Source organism: Tachypleus tridentatus, chromosome 3 (genome assembly GCF_004210375.1).
Source record: "Tachypleus tridentatus isolate NWPU-2018 chromosome 3, ASM421037v1, whole genome shotgun sequence".
NCBI lineage: Eukaryota > Metazoa > Arthropoda > Merostomata > Xiphosura > Limulidae > Tachypleus > Tachypleus tridentatus.
In genome coordinates this window covers 78,851,430-78,874,444 of record NC_134827.1, presented here as the reverse complement: position 1 = coordinate 78,874,444, position 23,015 = coordinate 78,851,430, and the positions used below count along the sequence as shown (strand labels likewise).

The window sequence follows — 23,015 nt, the reverse complement described above, 5'->3', positions numbered from 1 at the left end:
TAGCAGTTTAGTCGTTTGAAACATCTCTCTAAACTAAAATACGTTGTTTATTTTTGTCACGCATATGGGTTTGTGTTGTTCACCAATCACTTTGTCGGAGTCCGTGACGTTACAGTGATGCAGTATTTCTGAAAGTTTGTTATATCTTGGCCTCGCAATTCGCTGTTTCAATAGGCAAGTTGCAGCTCTGACTTCGGAATCTTTACTTTAGGCTAATAATCAGAAATTCATCATTCATTGGAGCTGCTTACTTCGGAAAACGGATCTTCTCTCTTTTAGGATAACGATTCCGAATTTGAAGAGTGTCTGGTGTTGTCTAATGAAGTACGATCTGGAATTCTAAAGGCGGCTGATATTAACTAATACAGTGCGATCTGAAATCTGAAGGGTGGTCGGTGTTGCACAATACGGTATAGAGTAGGATTCTACTCTTATGAGTATTTGTAAGCCGTCTTAGAATGGTGGATTTTTCTAGAATGTTGTGTTCGTTAATTTGGCTGTCGTTTTCCGAGATGGTTTCCATCTCTTCTACTCTGTTGACCTAATGAAGTGTTAATATCCACTGCTTGTGTCTTTCTGTATAGTCCCTCGCTAAGACAGTGGTAAGTCTTCTAATTTACAACGCTAAAATCAGGAATTCGATTCCTCTCGGTGGACACAACAGATAGCCCGATGTGGCTGTGCTATAAAAAGGACACGAACACACTTTCTGTAAAGTCAATTAGCTCACCTGTTGGAGGATGTAGGGAAGCAACAGGAACACAAACCATAAATTATTGAGAATTCGAACGAACATTCAAGTTTAAAATTTACTGAAACGTTTCCAATAGGAACCCACTTTCTTCAATATTAAAACCGTTCGTATTGACTTTCAATAAAGAATGAGTCCTCTGAGATGTACACAGAAGTTTCTCATCTGTCTAATGCGCTTTGCACGTTGATTCAATACAAGACTTAGATGCCACTGCTCTTATTTTAAATCCGATGCTATCCCTCCTTGTGTCTGGGTAAGTGATTGGTTCTTGTAATACAACGCATTCTTACTTTGAACAAAAAGATCGAATACAGAAAATACATCTTAGTATAGAAGAAAATTAAATGAATAATATTTTTGATGTCCCTCTTATACTAGAGTAACGTGAGTTTATGGAAAACTAGGTATGGTAAGCGATACTCGGAGTTTCATTTATCTACCAGGCAAAAAAATTAAAACAATAACAAAAAAACAATGCACGTGACCTCAAGTCTGCCAATAAGTGTGTTTGATTTTTTTCTTTAAAACCACGAGTCCAACAATTTTGAATTAAAATATTAAACAGTTAAAACAATAAATAAAAAAAGAATATTGTTTGCTTACTTCTATTACACATTTAAATTCAAGTAGGCCTAGCATTCTATTTCAACTCTTCATTCCTCCAACAAACCGCCATCTTGAAAATAAGATGTAAGTTTACTGTTAATAATCTATGAATGTAGATATTAGTATTACAATTGAGTGTGATGTGTACAGAAAACTAAGCTTTTCAGTTTGGTCAATCTAAACCTTGTGAATACTCCTATGTCCTGGTGGGTACAGGGTGCTCGTCTCACATGTTGAGGGTTGTGGGCTCAAATCTCCGTAACACCCAACATGCTTGCCTCTTTCAGTTGTGGGAGCATTATAAATGTGGCGGCTAATCCCATTATTCGTTAGTAAAAGAGTAGCCCAAGATCTGAAGGCTAGTGGTGAGGACTAGCTGTTTTTCCTCTAGCCTTTCACTGCTAAATTAGTGACGGCTGGCGCAGATAGCCTTCGTGTAGCTTTGAGCGAATTTAAAACCAAGCTATTCCTATCAAGTTCTTTATTGAATACGGATCTCTCCACTAATTCATATAAAGTTCGGTATCAGTTTAGGGCACCTTCCTACACTAATCATAGAATTGATAGAAGGCAGCAATAGGTAATAATTCAGTTGTTACTTGGTTACCATCTATAACTCCTGTTACTTATATTGACCAAAGCCAAAAAAATAAACCAGTGTTTGTCTAGATAATTTAAATACACTAAGAAAAAAGATATAAAACTGATATCTACTGGCTCATCACTTGGTTACTTCTGTAGTTATTAATGTTTTCAATCATAAACCCAATAATATCTCACGACATTGAATCAGCTTAGGGTATCCAAACCAGTGTTAGGTTCATATATAAACTAAAAATCAAACATAAAAATTACGCACGTTACAGACAAGGAGTTAAGTTACTGATATTCTAGGATTTATCTGAGGTTATGCATGTTTTACGTCTCTTAAAAATCTGTTAAAACAGACCAACTTTGAAGTATTAATGAAATAAGTAATATACTGATTTTTTTTATTAAAACAAAGCTACTCTGGGCTATCTGCTGTGTCAACTAAGGGAATCGAACCCTAATTTTCAGCGTTGTAATTTTGTAGACTTACAGCTGTCACACCATTGGACATAAAAATGCTTGGTTTGTTTGTGTTTTTAGAGAAAAGCTAGCCACATTGGACTATTTGTTGTGTCCACAGTTTGGAATCGAGGTCCGGATTTTAATGTTTCAAGTTCATAAACTTATCGCTTTCTCGTCAGGAGACTAATCTTTGGATAAAATAGTTTGATCAATTTCATAGTTTATTCATCCCGATTTATAATTTACTGTTCGTGGTCTGTTCATTAAAATCTCTGCCTCGTGAAAAAACAAAAACTTCAGCGTCTTTGTATTGAATAATACGTGTAAACCCTTTGCGGATTTCTCCCAATATTTTATTAAACTGGAATCACACTTGTACAAATTGTCGTGATCGTGGCATTAAGGTAGTTTGGTTTAAGCCTAACAAATATGGACGAATGACATCAGTACGTCAGACACAACCGTTCCTTAAGCACATGTTCGTCTTGCAATAGATTAAAAAAAAAGTCAAAAGGATTTGATCTATTTCCAAATAATCTTATTGGACGAGGGAGACATCACTCGTATGGTAGTGAAGCGTGATGACATCGTCAGAGAGTAAACATTACTTACTTCTATGTCTTCTCTCATATTTTTCTTCATATTTCACTCGTTCATTACTCCTATTACACACGCAAATGTTTCCTCACATGCCAACAAACAGGCTTACATTTACCTTTAGTCTTTTTTGCTTTTGAAAGAAACACTAGCCGAAGGCTGTCAAATGTAATTAACAACTGGAGCCGACGTCACCTAGGTGCAGAAATAAGATTACCTTATCTTAAAAACAGCCCCATTTATCCGTTTCTCCAACTCAAACGATCGATATATTCGGTGAAATGGATTACAAGTGCAACCATCTTTCTCTGAATGTTCAAGAAACAGTTCTTAATGACACTTTAAGCACTTGTTTAATTCTGTAGGTTTGCAGGATTGCTGAAGATAAATATAGAGTAGAATCTTCTAATCTTGCACCCACTTACAGGGTGCGCCACTTTTTAAATTGAGTTCATAACTCTTCCCACCCCACCTTACGCGTTAGTGACACCAAACCTGGTACACGTGTTCAAGTATGTCTCAGAGGTTAGCACACTAAAGCCTTGTTTTCGGGTACAGACACCCTCTTATTGATGTAACTATAGAACTAACTGAAGATAATAGAAGAAATTGATCGCTATACTGGGGACTTCTTTGAATGGTGATGTGCCCTTTCATTCCCCGTAGGGTGACAAAATATTTTACTTCTGAATCCGTAAGTAATAATCAGAACGTACACGGAATAACATACATATAATGGTAAGGACGCCACGCAGCGTATTATAGAAATGATAACCTGAAAGATTCTCACCATAATACATAAATGAATGTCAGAATTTTACACAGCGTTGTATGCAGACAACGATCATAACAGTTTAGCATTTGGTCGGCAACAAGAAATTTATAAATTCGTTTAAATGTTCCTACATTTACATCATGATGGGCAACAGATAACACTAAATACTGTTTAACTACAGCAGATAATACTAAATACTGTTTAACTACAGCAGATAATACTAAATACTGTTTAACTACAGTGTACATATATACAATTAGTGGATTTTTATTAACCTTACCACAGTTAAAGAACTGCTTTTTCTTTTAACTTTTCCCTCGACTTTAAAACCATTTTATTTCTATTAATATTCCCCTCTTTATCTTTACCTTCATGTGTGACACACAAGCAGTTTGTTACATAAAAAACAGGAATAAAAAAATTGAAACAATGCAGATAATCGAAATAGAAAACAATTTACACGAAAAAAAACTAATTTTTAAAATGTGTGTTTAAATTAATTCGAACTACATAGGTTGACATCACAATTTATTTAAATTCGTTTTTTTGTCTTTGTACGGAATTGACAGTCTTCTGTCACACAAGCATGCACAACTGAGTATTTCTTATACAGTAGTAAGTACAACAGTACACTTGTCTACAGAAGAGTTATTTATAACTCAAATGGAATCGAGCAACAGAGGGTTTCACTATCTTCTTTTAGAGTTCCCCACGCCTCTAGTGGCACAGCGGTATGTCTGTGGACTTGCAACTCTAGAAATCAGGTATCGATACCCATAGTAAGCAGAGTACAGATAGTTCATTGTGTAGTTTTATGCTTGATTACAAGCAATAGCTTCGCACAGGAGAAACAATGAAAAACACACAATGGAATAGAGCATCCTTTCACACAGGAGAGAGAGAGACAATGCAATAAAGCATACCTTGAAAACGTTTATACTAGTTCATAAGAAAACTTTCCGAGACTAAATATTACAAAACTGACATTACAAATTCTGGCTGTGTTTACAGGTCTCTTGTTTGGAGACTTCTCTTGAGTCAAGGTTAAGCTACTCTGACCATATAATGAATGATCTACTCCTTTCTTTGGACTATTATCTTGTAGCAATAAATCTAATCTCATCTCATAAACCAAATAAGGTAATAAAGTTTTACCTTGTGGCAATCAACAATACGAATCTATAGGAGTGGATTTATTTTTTCTGGTGAAACCTTGTATCGCATTTTCTCTCTCTCTCTCTGTTTTCTTTTTTTATTGAAAACTTCGTTAGTTTTGTTTGCTACCCGCTTTTGAACGTCATATACGATACATCTATGCATTCAAAACTCTGCAGAAAAAGATCTATACTTATATTTTCATCAATTTCCTTTCTCTTCCAAATTTCCCTCAAGTAAATAATGTTCTCTCATTAACGCTATCTGCGTTAGCCGTCCCTAATTTTGCAGTGTAAGACTAGAGGAAAGGCAGCTAGTTATCACCACCAACCGTTAACTGTTGGGCTATTCTTTTATAAACGAATAGTGGGATTGACCGTCACTTATACCGCCCCGCGGCTGAAAGGGTGAGCATGTTTGGTGTGACGGGGATTCGAACCCGCGACCCTCAATTACGAGTCGAGTGCCTTAACCACCTGACCATGCCAGGCCTTCACTGATGCCATACAAATGTTTCTAATGCATGATTTATTAGTGCCAAATAAATTTTCAAATTTAAGGCTAATTAATTCGAGACAATTTTTTATGATATTAGATTCATTCGTGTCAGACAAAGATTTCTAATGCGAGATCCTCTAATATCAGACAAGTGAAGGCAAGCAGCGTTTCTAAGATAACATTCTGTGGTACCAGAGAAGTATTTCCAATTTAATATCTTTCGTGTCATTCCAGTATTTTTAACGAAATATACTGGAGATGCCAGACAACCGTTTCCAACGAAAAAAAACTGATGTTTCGGGCAAACGTTTCTAATTTAAACTTCAGTAGTGTCAAGTATGATTTTCTATGTCAAGGTCGTGTAGTGTCAGGTAACAAAATGTTCAAGGATTCGATAAGATGTCGAATTATAATTAAGCAACTTACTGTTGATAATAGAAACAACTGTGACTCAGGTTTGACATTCTCGCAACAATTCTTATCGCGAACAAAAAAAAATGTTTTATATGTAATCAAATATAACTTGGAAAAGGTTGAAAGCTTGGTCCCCTTATAGCTATTTTCCAAGGTACCAATGTCCCCCTCATAGCTGTTTTTTAAGTTATATATTTCTTTGAATTAACGTTTCATTAGATGTTACAGAAGGTCGAATATGAGACGTTACGTGTCTTTAGCATGTACGTCATAACAAAGTAGTTTCTGTGTTACTTGATTATATAAATACATTTTCTTTCATTTGTTTGTAGATAAACACAAACCGACACAATGGACCATCTGTACTGTGCCAATTAAGGTTATCGAATCCCAGTTTCTAGTGTTAGAAGTCTACAAACTTGCCATCGTGCCAATGGGGTTCAATTTTTATTGTATAAGTAAATTTGAAATCACTAAATTATTTGGTCAGGCTTTCCTCAAGCGATTAAAAACTACAGTACAAGTAATATATGCAATCCTGCAGTTATAAAAAAATATGGATAAAAACTAAAATCAGAAACAAAAACGGAGTTAGTTAAACTTCCATAAATTTGCTTTAATTATTACTGTTTAATCGTGAATCGACCATTGAATCTACTTTAAAATGTCCACAGTTGTACGAGGTTTGCGAACAAAACTAAAATGTCTTATTCGCTACATAAAAATGGAAACTAAACTATAAAACCACAAAACATTTTGTTTATATTCAGTATTTCATCATGACAAATATATCGAAACTCAATTAGAGTATATGGACGCTGTAAGAAAAGAGCAAAAAGAGGCATTTGCCCTCCTTACATTTAACAGAGAAATGCACGTATTATGATGTAAACATAACATCGTTGTTAAACTGAGAATTATTTAGTAAGTTTTATTAAAACTGTAAATTTGTGTTTGCATGTAAGCACACATAACACACATCCCTTCATCTGTTGACTTGCACTATGAAAGTTCCTCCCCTACATATATGAGGGTGCCCATATTAAAGCGCTTAGTAAATGGTAGAATTAAAACACAAGGCGAGCTAACGAACTTCTGGGAATTTAAATTTTTCCAGAGTTTCTAGCGGAATTTTGAATGCAAATAAAATGGTTGCAGGCATTTTGAGAATTGTTGGTTTTACACACCTGGAACATGACTTCTTCGTTTCAGCATGTCCACACTTCACGAGAATTTTGTTCTCTTTAACGAAATGACGTTTTATTTAGAACGAGATTTATAATGTCGTGTTTTACGTGGAATAAAAATTCATCAACACGCCACTCCTATATTTCACAAGAATATTTGTTTTGCTTCGATTTCTTGAACGAAAGAGTCCTTTTTACCTCCTCTCGTATCAGATTTATGGTTCTATGTAAGATTAAAACTTCCACTCTGTCACTTATATAAATTCCCAGTAGAAAGCGTGGTTTGCTCAATTTTCCTTGACAAACTGACTTTTAATCTTAGATATCAGATGTGTGAAGTAATGTTTAGAGCGTCACAACTATTAACAAGGGGGAATTCTCAATAGCCACGAACATAAATTATTTTTCGCAGCATTAGAGAAACTTGAACTGTGACACCTTTCTTTTCCTCCGTTTTATTGGTTTGGTTTGTTTTGAATTTCGCTCAGAGCTACACGAGGGCTATCTGCGCTAGCCGTCCCTAATTTAGCAGTGTAAGACTAGAGGGAAGGCAGCTAGATATCATCACCCACCACAAACTCTTAGGCTACTATCAATGAATAGTGTGATATACTGTCACATTATAACGCCTCCACGGTTGAAAGGGCGAGCATGTTTGGTGTGACGGGGATTCGAACTTACGACCCTCGAATTACGAGTCGAGTTCCTTAACCACCTGGCCATGCTGGGCTCTCCTTTTTATTAGATATATTTTTATACGTCAGTAATATCAAGCGTGGGGTGCGAGTATACATGATTTAATTAATCATGAGGACCTCTACCGACCTACCTCAAATTGGAAGTTTTTAAGTAAGGATTAGAGTGAATTAATCTTCGAGACCATGTAAGTGGTGAAATACACGTAGCGAAAGGGTTTGACCTTCTGAGCCTAAATTTGTAGTTAGATTTTCAATCGGTCAAGAGATGATAGAGCTATGAGCTAAAACTTTTATTGAAAGGAAACTGAAAACTCGTAACCATACTACTACGAGCCGATATGCCGCGGCTAAAAAAATGATTTGTTTGCTTGTTTGGTTTGTTTTTCAATTTCGCGCAAAGCTACACGAGAGCTATCTGCGCTAGCCATCTCTAATTTAGTAGCGTAAGACAAGAGGAAAGGCAGCTAGTCATCACCACCTACATCCAACTCTTGGGCTACTCTTTTACCAATGAATAGTGGAATTGACCGTACCATTATAACTCCCCCACGGCTGAAAGGGCGACTAAAAATTGTACTTAAGAACGTGTGTTTGCGTATGTGTTTTATTATAGCAAAGTCACATCAGAGTACCTCCTGTCTCCACTGAGGGGAATCAAACCCTTCATCTTCGCGTCATAACTCCGAAGACTTACCGCTGTCTCACTGGGGAAATATAATACTTAATAACAAATAATAAAATTAAGGTTCATGTTTAACGCTTTCCTATGAAGATTGTTGAAAGATGACAGACTCGTCTCGTTTAGAGGAAATGAAATCAAAACATTTGTCTGTTTCTTTATTTTGTAAAGATTTCTGCACAAAACAACATAAGGCTTATTACGTATAGCCAACTGTAAATGTTAACTGAGAAACTTCAAGAAAGCATCAACAAATAGCACCAATCATAAACTCTGAACCGAATAGAGGAATCTAACAGTCATTCTTATAACGCACCTCCATCTCCGAAGTACGGATCGCGTTTTTGCGGTAAGGAATCGCAAAACATGAAACCTAGAATTCGCAGTGGAGGAACAACCAACCAACCACTGGTCCACGCCTAGGCAGGCCAGTGGAGGGACAACCAACCAACCACTGGTCCACGCCTAGGCATGCCAGTGGAGGGACAACCAACCAACCACTGGTCCACGCCTAGGCATGCCAGTGGAGGGACAATAACCAACCACGCCTAGGCAAGCCTATACAAGGAATATCATAGCCGTTTACTTTTATGTGTAACATATTCAAACATCCAAGAAGGTGTAGTATGAAGTACGTTAATACGGCACGTGGTACAATTGATCCTGTGTTAATTCCATTCTGACTGTACAAGGATGAAATGGCGTCACGCAATTGGTAATGTTCTTTCTTGAACTACTCTGTTATGCCATTTAAAATTTATGTAATAGTCACATCATCTTAGCATTAGCAAAATGCTAATTGATTATCCATTTAGAGTTCTTTATCAAAATGGTACCTCTAGTACTGTAACTTAAAGGATGTATTATATGGAAAGCACTCAAATTAGTTACAACGTCAATCATTTAAATTTTATAGAAAATCCAGTAGTGATAGTTTCCGTGGTGAGTTACATTCTAACCAGTAGATAGAAGCTTTACCCTTTTACTTTTACAATGTATTTCTTCCTCTTTCTCTTTCCTGTTGCAAAATGATCAGACTGCGAAAGACGTGTACTTTAGTTTTAGTCTAAGATCCATCACATCGTAGTAGACGTTTATATTGGTTTCGGTTGAGGAAAGATCAAATTAAAAAGACATATTTCTTTCAGTTTAAGAGTGATCAAATTGTGAAAGACATATTTCGATTTCAGTTGGTGGTGGTGGGGGAGATGAAACAGTAAAAATCATACATTCCGGTTTCACTTGAGGAAATATTAAATTTTAAAAGATACATTTTGACCTCAGTTAACAAAATATATTGTGAAAGACATCTATTTTGAAAGCCTTCAATACGCTGTATGTGTTTTGTTGTAGAAGCGATGTCATATACCATTCTTATTTCTCCATATCCACGTGCAGATGCATTTGTCTCGTTTAACAAATATTGCATCCCAGGAGAACGTCTAATTTCTCTGGTGGGTGTGTGACTAATACATAGAAATAAACTTTCATACAAGTTCCTGGATAAATCCTGGAACTTCTCCGCTGTTTACTGCTTTACTTCTGCTGCTGTTATTCGCAGCTGAAAACAGGAGCGTCATCTCAGGGAGAAAATATAGAAAACTGAAGGGAGGGTAAACATGTAGAAACTAGGCAATTACTGCATTCCAATTGACCACATACAAAGTCTGAAATAAACTGATCACTGCTTTGAGGAGTTTGACCAAACAGGGAAAAAGCAGATAAACTGATGTGAATATTACATCAAGATATTTAGAAAATACGATACAGTTCACCGGTGTTTTATTGATAATTGTACAGAATAATTGGTAACTGATTCAAGTAGAATTATGTTGAATAAACACTATCATATGCTTGTTAAACTACAGGAACAACAGTGATTCAAATCTGATTACGTCACATAGCAACTGACGATTACATCACATATGTTTTACAAACATTTTTTAAAGTTTGTTTTTGAATAAAATTGCGGTTGTCTTCTATATCATTATTTTATCTCTTAAAAGTGCGGAGAAAGAAACAAAATCAAAGTGTGTGGCAGGATGGGAGGAGAGCAGAAACAAAGGAAGTACCTTGAAAAACCAAAAGGTGAACCATCCTTTCTCGTTAATGGGATACCCTTCTTTAACCCTTAAACAGCGGGATTGTTGTAGGTAGCAGAATCAATACATGATAGCCGCCGTTTAAGGGTTAATATCTCGGAGAAATCAAAGCTATAAAAGTATGAACATGCCTAGGAGTTATCCCACGTACGTTTTCAATACGTGAAGTGTGTGCTACACATTAATTATATCGTGCTGAATAAAGTGCTACTAAGAGAGGTTTGATTATGACGTTATAAACCAAATAATTCTACCACGAAGTCTTAAACAATTTGTCTTAGTCGCTTTGAAACTATGAAGCTAATACCACATTATTAACTAAAATTATAAAGAAACGCTTTGCTTTAGACGTATATATGTAAAGAACTTTTTAATTTAAACACACACACATATATATAAAGAACGTTTTAATTTGAACGTATAAATCCATTTCATTGTTTTATAAGTGATTTTTTTCTCTTCTATAGAGTCTACATTAAACGTGTGTGAACATATTTGTTTATAATCCTGTTGAACATTTTGATTTATAATAGCACATGTTTATAGGGAGGTATTGGCAAACACGTGATAACAGAAAGAACTTGAAACTGACGAGAATAAAAGCAGACAGTGGACTGCATTTAGGCAAATCGATGAGATGGAATACAAAAGAAGTATTGGATGGCTGAAATACCAAGGAACGTTACTGTTCAGTCAGTTTTTCGAAAACGTAATACTCCTTACTTCCGCATAGCTTTGTTATAGAGCTAATTAACGTATTTCATCTCAGTCGTAACATATCACCCCTCTAAGTTCATTATAGACTTAACACTCTGCCTAGGGAATCTTCAGGAAGACTCTACATTGTACACATCCGACGGCTCTAATGCAGTGAGAAAACTTAAAACGACAAGTGAAATGAGCTGAAAAATTAAGTGAACGTCAGAACATGTCATATTATGGAATCCTTTACTAGGTGCGTCAACCTTCAGGGATTTCAACAGAGACAGGAGTGAGTTTTTTTATTTATTTTAAACTACTGTTGAGTAAGAGTAAATATCAACGAGTATTTCAAGAGTGTTATTTCAGTACCTTGTGCTAGCAGTTGTTAACGGAAAAGCAAACTTAAAGTCGAGAATAAAGAAGACCAGTTCTGTTTACCCTAAATTAAACAAAACTTTGTTTCATGCTTTAAAATTTAGTCACTCATATTTTGGTAATAATTTTGATCTCCGTCTTTCTTTAAAACGTATCTGAAACAATTATTTATATAGAAATATTAAAAACTAGCTGGTGTATATTTACAACTTATGCTATTACAACAAAAATATATATTCTTTTTTGACCGCTAGGCGGCTCGTCGTTAAAAAATGCGTTTGTATTCTTTATTCCGTTAACTGCCTGTCGAAAACTAAATAATTATTAATAAATTTAATTATTACCTGATTTTGAACGTTGGATGAGAAAGTTCGCTTTTCCTTATTTAAATTATTTCATTTTTTTAGATTCTAATTTATGACGTATATGTGTGTGTATATACATACGAAAACTTACCAATTTGACCTTCCGACATGATCCCACAAAACTTTTCGCCGTTCAGTTCGAAGAAGTCCGCTTCGCATTTGTCATCGTACTCAACATCAAACGTCTCCACCTGGATGCGCAGCTTGCAAACAAATTTTGAACTTTTTACAATGACGTAGTCACAGATTCGCCGATTGTCATAGGTCGATGGAAAGTTGGGGCTAGAAAGCTTGAACTGGGAATCGGTGAATCTGTTATCGCAGTTAGGGGGTGGGCACTCTTGCTGTACGGCGGTGACAAGGAAACCGAGACCACAAACATCGTCGTCAGAGTGAAAATCCATGGTCACTTTCGAACCTTTAAAGTGGACAATACCTGCAGAAAGGACAACAAATGTAGCTTCCAATATTTTATTTTTCTTCCTCAAGCAGCGTCCTGACAACTTAGACACACCTATATAAACATACTTTCTTCTTCATTTAAGCTTATATGATGCTCTCTCCATTGCAGGGATTAAGCTCCGAAACTTACCGATGAGTCGCCTGGGGTTACACATTAATGACTTATAATAGAAGAACAGTAAAATCGTAATATAACTTGCAACGACCTACAACTATACTGAAATAAAAGTTTTAGAAATGGGAGAAGAAAGAACGCTTACAAACTGAAACAACATTTCTGAGACGTTTTACTGTAAAATTGTTTCGTAAAACGGTCCAATCCACGGTTTCTGGTAAAGAGCTATTACTACTTTGTTGTGTAGTTTGACCTCGATATAGCTTTGAAGTTCTTATATTAAGTCACAAGAAACCTATATATTTTCAATCAATTGAATAGTTCACTCTACATTAGGAACATCACATGGTAATAAATCATAAATATAATTGGCAAAAAAAAACCAGAAATAAATGATATTATTTATGCCACTATTTCTTCAAATATCTATATGTATATCACTTGTGTTAAACAAGCGACAAAACAAACAATAAAACTTAATCTGCAGATTGCCATATGAAAGGCCCTGTTTTTTGAGTTATTATATATTCACGGCTATCACCATAACCTAGCAACACGTAGCAAGCTCGAAAAACGACTGGAACTCTCATTCGTGTAATGGCCGAAATTCACAAGTTTGACGTAAAAGTAAAAATATATTTAAAAGTTGCAAATATTTAGTCTGGTGCAGTATGCTAGGATTTAGAGATTTTAATCTTATTTTTCACGAGCTTTATTTTCATAATAAATTTATATTTTCTATTTGTAACAAAAGTATCAAGGCTACCTGCTGCAGTCCCTAATTTTGAACTATTTGTTAAAGCGTAAGAAGCTGAATAATAGTATACCACCCAACCTAAAGGAGTGTCTATCACTCTTATGAAGCACTATAGTTTAAAGTGCGAGAACTATTTTTTGTTATCGCACGGATTCGAATCAGACTCTTTCAGATTTGAAATCTATAAATATCGGTCAACTCACATTAATTTCATAATGAACAAATAGTTTGGGATGGACCTGTTGTTTTCTAGGAGTCCTTCACAAATGGTTCCAGCAACAAAGATTCAATAATTTTCAAATGAAATATACAAAGATTTATTAAGTGGAGTTCTTATTTATACCATCAGATGGCACACTAAGAAAGCCTAGTTTTAGACCATTTTTGTTTTATATCTGTATTGACCTTCCTGATAACCTTTAGTGGCTCAACGGAAGTCAGAGGTTGTGTATTTTCTTATTGCAAAGCCACATCGGGCTATCTGCTGAACCCACCGAGGGGGAAGTCAAAGGCCTTATGATACTAAAATTTGGGCTTCGATACCAGTGATGGGCATAGAAAAAATAAGTCATTTTGTAACTTTGGGTTTAACAACAAAAGAGTTTTTTGTGATAAATACCATATCGATTATTTCTCTGAAAATGGACCGAAGGCCAGTTGGAGGAGTCACCTGTTTTAACCTCTCGTACCACCCAATACAGTAGTGTGTTCTTTGTCATTCAGTCAAAAAACATTAAAATTGCGTCACGTGAAAGACGCTTAATCTTGCAGTTTGTACTGTCATGACGTCGGTAAAACGTGCGGATGCCAATAATCGCGAAAAGAATTATGCGCTCACAGGTTACAATACAGCATGACATATGGACGTCAAAAGCAAAAAATAAAAATAGTTGTTATTCTTAAACCTTTATTTGCTCTTGAAACAGAACACTTTCGGAACTCTGAAGAAGTACATCTAGTTTCTTCCTGAGGATTTTGCTGTTGTTTATTCTTCTCAGATATATTACCAATTTCAAGTGGTACTTGCGCATTCCAAATGACAATTCACTGAGGTTTGAGATTAATTGAATCACCGAGAAGTAAATGATAAAATAACTTGTGCTATAGTAATTGGTTTTGTTACTTTACGAACTTAAACGTGACAATGTTAACGTTGTTATAGCGTTGGTGATACCTAACCTCTCTTTAGCTAATGGTTTGTTTTGAATTCCCACAAAGCTACACGAGGGCTATCTCCGTTAGCCGTTCCTAATTTAGCAGTGTAAGACTAAAGGGAAAGCAACTAGTCATCACCACCCACCGCCAACTCTTGGGCTACTCTTTTACCAACGAATAGTGGGATTGATCGTAACATTATAATGCCCCCACGGCTGAAAGGGCGAGCATGTTTGGCGCGACGGAGTTGCGAATCCGCGACCCTCAGATTACGAGACGCACGCCTTAACACGCTCGGCCATGCCGGGCCTAAGACTAGAAGGAAGGCAGCTAGTCATCACCATCCTCAGCCAACTCTTGGGCTACTGTTTTACTAACGAAAAGCAGGACTGACAGTCACATTATAAAGTCCTCAACGCTGAAAGGGTGAGCTTGAGGGGGAGAATTAGAACTTTCCACCCTTAGATTGCAATTCAAACGGTTCTAACTGTCTCGTTACATCGGGCCTTTCACGTTAATTAATTAAATAAGATACCTAAGTTACAAAACCAAAAACAAATTGTTTCATCTTTCCACAAGAACCCTTTGAGACTCAGCCTTTGGTTGGATGACTAATAACGCTATAAACAGGGTTTCCATACTCGTGGAAGGCAAAGCACAGACAGGCCTTTGTATAATTTTGTGCTTAACTACAAACAATCAATTTTTGCGCTGTGAAGAATCTAAAACCACAATAGGAACATCTTTCAGCAAAACAGACGATTATATTTTCATTACTCAGCAATATTATTGTAATTACTTAAGCCTTTTTCTGATACATGACAGCATGCCTTTGCGCTGATCTATATTACTATATTAATAGGCCCGGCATGGCCAGGGGGTTAAGGCGCTCGACTCGTAATCTGAGGGTCACGGGTTTGAATCCCAGTCACACCAGACATGCTCGCTCTTTCCGCCGTGGGGCGTCATTATGTGATGATCAATCCCACCATTCGTTGGTAAAAGAGTAACCTAAGAGTTAGCGGTGGGTGGTGATGACTGCTGTTTTCCCTCTACTCTTACACTGCTAAATTAGGGACGGCCAGTGTAGATAGTCCTTGTATAGCTTTGCGCAAAATTCAAAACAAAACAAACCAACTATAGTAGCCAAAGGGTTGGCGATGAGTGGTGTTAACTGCAAATTTAGTGATAACTAGCGTAGGTATCCTCGAGTAGCTTTGCGCGAAAATTCAAAACGAAGAAAGTTTTAATAGTATGAAAAATATCTTCTCCGAGTTAGATATTCAACTTTCTAAAATTCTTTATTGACCACTATACCAATTTCTTTTCCTTCCACACCCGGACGTTCAGCGTTAAGTCTGAGGGTTTATAATACTTAAAATCAGGTTTCGATTCCAGCAGTGATCATAGCACGGATGGTTCAATATGTAACTCTTGCGCTTGTTAACAAACCAGCTCTGCCATCATATGTGTGACCTTCGATAATTTGCAAAGCACTGAATAATAAAACTCTCTTTTCTTTTGTTGATATAACAGAAATAGGCCACAAAACCAAAGATCCTTGGGTTTGGGATATTTCAATCAAAACCTAAAATCAATTTAAAATATTTCTTTTTTTCTCCATGTATTTATTTTTTGTACCTCCGGGCATCAGCGGCAACTCTATGCATTTACTACACAAAGATCCGAGGTTTGAGTGATCGCGATGGACAGAATGCAGGTAGCCGTTCCTACAACTTTACGTTAATAGAACATTCATTTGATCATGTATACAAACAACGATAGATTTAAGAATGGAATACAACTTTAATTCAATAATATTCCCTTGTTATAATTATTTTCATAATTGCCAGAGGAAATATCGTGATACTGTTCAGTATATACCTTTTACGAGAAGCGCGTGCCTCTTCGAGGGTATCGAGTGACGTCATCGTATATAGCTGTTGGAAATAGTCATCGATAAATGGCTTGGTGTAAGACATTAATGACCAAGAAAGTTAAAGGTGTGTCGAGGGGGGGCGAGGTAAGATAGAAGTATTTAATACTCTATAACTGAGCACCAAGGTGACATAACACTCCTCTGAAATGATTCTGTAAGCTAAGGATTATCTTTATGTCCTTTTGCTTGACATCTTACCCCTTATCTAAGGTAGATGACGCTGGGGCTACTCTATCACGTGAGTATTTTCGTTAAAAATCTTGTTAAGGAAATTCCTTGTTTCAACATGTCTTCCTGTATTCGCAGAGTTATTGGCGATAACGAATGTCGAAATAGATCCCGGATGATGTATTGTTCAGTCCTCTTAAGCCTAGTTTGATCATAATTAATGTCATAAATCTTATTACCTATTATCATCCCTAATGTTAGCAGCGATGCTTAAATAATGTAGCTTTTCTGTAAGTCAATATGAAACTGTTGTTTCTTTTTAAAACATTAGTGTTTATTAAATGAAAGACATTTATCTTCAAATACATATCTTCATCAAAGTTGTAGTCATAAACTGATCGTTGAGATGACTGTGTTTGTTACTCTTCAAACTAAAATAATTTTAACCAAACAAAAAGTGTTTTAAATCAATTTACGGGCCTTTCGACGCGCATGCTTAATAATTTACAATCTTACTGTAGGCTCACCGATAATTAACTTTATGCCATCTTATAATTCCCGGCTGTAATTGTGTTCAGTTCTAAATTAATATTTTGTTTGTCGGTAATTCTGCTTTGAGTGATTAGAGAAGATTAGCTCTTATATCTGTTTAAATGTTAGTCTACGAAAAGGAAGTACACCATACAACTGTAAGGTATTCCTATGTGTACAGTCACTCATAACTACTTGTATGTACAGTCACACAAAACTACCTGTTTTTGACAGTCGTGCATGCTTATCTGTATGTACAGTCATACGTACCTACTAGTATGTACAGTCACATATTATCTACCTGTATATACAGTCACACATACCTATCAGTATGCACAGTCACATATTACCTTATTTGTACATGTACTGTCGTCCATTCCTATGTGTATGTACACATGTATAATCACTCTCCGTACTTTCCATATGTTAAACAAGTGTTAGAGTGTCAGTCAACCTCTTGGGTCAAATATGTCCCATACATTAACGTTAACGCTGAGAGAGAGAAAATACACGTTAACACTGAGAACGAACATGTAAGTTAACGCCAAGAGCGAAACTACAAATTAAAAGCGAGAGCGAAAATACTCGTTAACACCGAGAGGAAAAAATACAAGTTTAGGCTGAAAGTGAAAATACAATTTAACACTGAGATTGAAAATATTACTTAACACTAAGAGTGAATATTAAGAGTGATTAGTTATAGTTACGTATTAAACAATTATGAAACTCTTACAGTTTTGAAAGAAGGACCAAATATTTATTATTCTATAAGGTACTACAGGTACTACGAGACTTTTTATAAAGGTAATAGCAATTAGACATTTAATTGCATGGTAGATTACAGTAAGTATACAGAAAAGAGGAATAATTAGTCATTACGGAATTATTCGTCAACAGAAACTGATTAATGGATCTTACATTAAATGATGAATAATTATTTGTGCTTAGAAGATTTCTTAAAACTTGCCGTTATCCCAGTAATATTTCAGGTGTTGATAGATGAATTGTCGTATTTTCATTTAATGTTATGTCTTTGTTCTTAAATATTGCTATTTTAGAACAGCTGTTTTCAAACCAGATGGCGTGGACGATAAGTTGTATTACAGCGTCTTAAATTCAAATTTCGTTAAGTTATAATACCCCCTCAGTGGCACAGCAGTATATCTACGGACTTACAACGCTTGAATCCGGGTTTTGATACACGTGGTGGGCAGAGCATGTATATCCCATTGTGTTAATTTGCGCTTAGCTTGAAACACATCAAACGTAAAACAAAAAACTGCATTGTTCTAGAAAATTCTATACTAGAGAAAATGTATCTAGAAAATACTATACTAGAGAAAATGTATCTAGAAAATACTATACTAGAGAAAATGTATCTAGAAAATTCTATACTAGAGAAAATGTATCTAGAAAATACTATACTAGAGAAAATGTATCTAGAAAATACTATACTAGAGAAAATGTATCTAGAAAATTCTATACTAGAGAAAATGTATTAACTTTATATTTTTGAAAGCGTCAATATTGAAAGTTTTCGAGTTGTCTGTGTTCACCAAATTGCCTCAGTTCTTGAAAGGCGCGAAAACTTGTTGCATTAAAATTTAACAAAACCATTTTCGCACTTCGAAACCAGAACATCAGATTTACCTTCAGTGCATTTCAATAAATATTTAGTATTTTTCACCAAAACAATATTCAAACAGCTTGTTAAGCCTAACCTTTCGTTTGATTACTTTTTATTAATGGTGTTATTCTGAGTTAGAGTAAAATAAAACAGCGTGATGATTTTACGAATGGTTAATTTATTCATGAAGTGAGTGTTATAAGTGATACTGAAAAGTGCGTGACTGACGCATGTCTTAAAATAATGAATTAGGAAACTATATTAATTCAAGACTAACAGTGTATCCACTACGTGATATATGTAGTTAATAAATTTAAACAAGGAAGGGTTAAAGGAAGTTGTTTGTGGAATCCACTGTTGACTGATTTGCCGTTATCTGATCTCCATAGACAGCACAAGGTTGCCTAGCCTATGGCATACTTGTTATTAAAGAAATACCTCATGTTATGAGACAAAGCACAGTTTTTTTTTAATTGCTACGCATATTTAATGTGTTATTAAAGAACATCTCGTGTTATTAACTACGTTGGCCCACGAGGTTAACGTGCTGTATCGTAAATCTTTTACTCACCCTTTGTTTTTAACAGCTAATATTTTTTTTAAATCGCTCTCCACGTATTATATGAGCAACAGTCAAATCTCACTATTTGATTTGAAAAGCCCGCGAGGTAGCGGACAGTGTTCTTAACTAGCTGCCTTTTCACTAGTTTATTACTTCAAAATTCACGACGACCAGCACAGCTAGCCCGGGGTTCGATTCTCCGCTGTGGACAGAGTGCGGATGACGTACTCTGTGGCTTTGTTCTAAAACAAATAAACAAGTTTCTATAAAAAAACGGCCCGGCATGGTCAGGTGGTTAAGGAACTCGACTCGTAATCCGAGGGTCGCGGGTTCGAATCCCTGTCGCACCAAACAAGATTGCCCTTTCAGCCGTAGGGGCGTTATAATGTAAGTCCCACTGTTTGTTGGTTAAAGAGTAGTTCAAGAGTTGGCGGTGGGTGGTGATCACTAGCTGCCTTCCCTCTAGTCTATAAGTGTAACTTAGAGACTGCTAGTACAGACATCCCTTGAATAGGTTTTTTGCGTAAAATTAACAAACAAACAAACAAAACAAAATCCTTTTATACAAAAAAGACGTTTTTAAGCTATTACTGCTCTCCAGTGGCACAGCGTTATGTCTGCGGACTTACACCGCTAGAAAGGTCGTTTCAATACCTGTGGTGGGCAGAGCACAGATAGTCTATTGTTTAGCTTTGTGCTTAATCCAAAACAAGCAAGTTATTGCAAAAATAAAAATGAGAGAGAAAAAGAAAGAATAAATCATTAGTAGAGCATAGTTTATCCAAGATTTTTCGTAGAGTTAGCTCTTGTGATCGCTTCTCTTGTTTATGATATTTTATGCAAAAAGAAAGCAACCAATGAATTGTTGGTTAGTGAATCTAAGATCAGAGTAAATGTAATTCAAAGTTGTGTTTAGGATTCGCAGAGGGAACCTGTTTTTCAATTATCGGGAGCAGAGGCTTATTCGTGACTGTAAGATAACTACACAGAGTTCCGGAACGTCAAATAAAGGAGCGTGTGTTTAATACATACAAATGTTGTGTTAACTAACGAATCTGAAAACTAAACTTCAGAACTGGCGTGTGGTACTTTGAAAATTGCTTGCAAAGTTTTGTTACAAAAGTTTGTGAGTTTCTATTTATTCTTGAAAGGCCTAGGTAATTTTTGTTGCTTAGAAACTTGAAACAACTCGCCAGTGATGTTACAAATACACAAACATAGTTGTTACGTGGAATAAGTTGCACTTCTAGAACCTGAGCAGTAAAAATGATTACGTTATGACTGTTCACACATTACTCAGAAAAGAAAGTTGGTGGAAGTAAAATTAAGTCAACTAGCGTGATATTTGCTGACTTGTGTGTTGTACAGATCGATCAAATTTGAAGCACTTGGACAAACACACTGAAGTACACGTGTAGATGTTGAAAACTCTAAATAACAAAAGCAAAGATGAGGCAACAAGATTACGCTAATGATTACCTAGGTATATAAAGCAATGTTGAATACTCTCTTGCAACACATACTGTATATATAGTAATAAGAGATAAACGAATACTTCAAGTCATATCATTAACTTCTGGGTATTATCTAGCACTTTTATTGTTTTCCATTCAGATAAATAGCTTTTAATTCAGTTACAAGACCAACCACAATAACAATGTATTCAATTGAGTTACAAGACCCACCAAGAACGGTGTTTTCAATTAAGTTGCAAGATCAACCGCAATAACAGTGTTTTCAATTATATATGTAAAAATATATATGTAAAAACGGATTTTTTAGGTTGAGAAAATATTTTACGTAAAGGAGCGAACAACGTTTCGACCTTCTTCGGTCATCGTCAGGTTCACAAAAAAAGAAAGAAGTAACTGACCGGAAGCTGACCACATGTTTGAAAGGGGTTGTGTAACTGAGTGTCGGATTGTAGAGGGCATGCTTAGATGTTTGAATATATAATTTTATATTATTTATTATATTATTTTTAATATAGGTATAAAGGTGTTCCTTTGTATTGGTTTATTTTGGATTTAAGTTGTTGTATATATATAATTTTCTCAACAAGTGGGTTTTTAAGACATCACTGATTAATGTTTTCAATTGAGTTACAAGATCAACCAAGAACGGTGTTTTCAATTGAGTTACATGGTCAACCACAAGAACGATGTTTTCAATTGAGTTACATGATCAACCACAAGAACAATGTTTTCAGTTGAGTTACAAGATCAACCACAAGAACGATGTTTTCAATTGAGTTTCAAGATCAACCACAATAACAATGTTTTCAATTGAGTTACAAGATCAACCACAATAACAATGTTTTCAATTGAGTTACAAGATCAACCACAACAACAGTGTTTTCAATAGGGTTACAAGATCAACTATAAGAATGATGTTTTCAATTGAGTTACAAGATCAATCACAAAAACGATTTGTATTTGAGTTACAAAAAGTTTAACTTTCACCCCAGTGTAATTATAGAATGTTTTGACATTTACCGTTTCAGTTTTGGTTAAAAGAATGAACGATAACATATTTACGCAGGTCACAAGTAATTAGTTGGGACTCAGTTGTGTTAATGTAGTGTTTATTCTTCAAGCACGAAAGTGTAGTGCTTACAGTTCAGTTACACAAACAGCACACAGTGTAACTGTACGGTTAGTCTCAAGTATAATGATCCAAGTCATTTTTTTTAATCCAACGAACAGCATTGAGTCATAAATAATTTAGCTTTACTTACACTTCCGTATTACTGTAGTTACTTTTACGCGTATAGTTTTTACTTGTTTACATGGAAAATGTTTTACTGTAATTACTTGTTTGTATGCACAATCTTTCATTGTAGTTATATTTACAAATACAATATTTTGTTGCACGTTTCTACACGTAAATTGTTTTATATTTTTTTGTTAATAGTACTAGTATAAATCTGTGTATAATGTGTTAATAGTAGTCGTAAGTACCCTTATTTACAAGTACAAATCTATAAGTGCATTATTTAGTGTTATTCGCACGTTCGAATCTGTAGCTGCATTGTTTCATTTTGTTAGCCAATGTAAATCTACAACTGCAATGTTTACTTTTATTTCCAACTAGAAACCTGTAATCAGAATGTTTACCTTTAATCACAAATACAAACGTATGACTGCATTGTTTTCACTTACGCACAATAAAATTGCTTTCCCTTATAAGTACAGGATATAATTACATCGTTTCACTTTATACGTACAAACCTACAAATGCAATGTCTAACTTTAATCGCAAGTACAAACCTACAATCACATTGTTTAACCTTACTCACAAGTACAAACCTACAAATACATTGTTGAACATTACTCGCGATTACAAACCTACAACTACGTTGTTTAACCTCACACGTACAAATCAACAACTATATTTTGTTTAACCTTATTGACAAGTACAAACCTAGAAATGAATTGTTTGACCTTACTCACAAGTACAAACCTACAAATACATTGTTGAACATTACTCGCGATTACAAACCTACAACTACGTTGTTTAACCTCACACGTACAAATCAACAACTATATTTTGTTTAACCTTATTGACAAGTACAAACCTAGAAATGAATTGTTTGACCTCACTCACAACTACAAACCGACAAATGCAGGGTACAAATTAAACTCGAATTATAATGAATGTTATAAACAGTGCGGTGTAATGTTAAACAGTGAAAAAAATGTGGCTGTATACTTTCATCAACCTCCGCTATTTCACAATC

At 35.4% G+C, this 23,015-nt stretch overlaps 1 protein-coding gene across 1 annotated transcript in view; it reads right to left on the bottom strand.

The window, feature by feature from the left end:
• Positions 1 to 23,015, bottom strand: part of LOC143247281 (embryonic protein UVS.2-like) — a 48,607-nt gene that overhangs the window by 23,865 nt on the left and 1,727 nt on the right. The window contains exon 2 of the mRNA XM_076495053.1: positions 12,052 to 12,396. Coding sequence (XP_076351168.1) covers positions 12,052 to 12,396 — 345 coding nt within the window. The remainder of the gene's footprint in view (positions 1 to 12,051; positions 12,397 to 23,015) is intronic.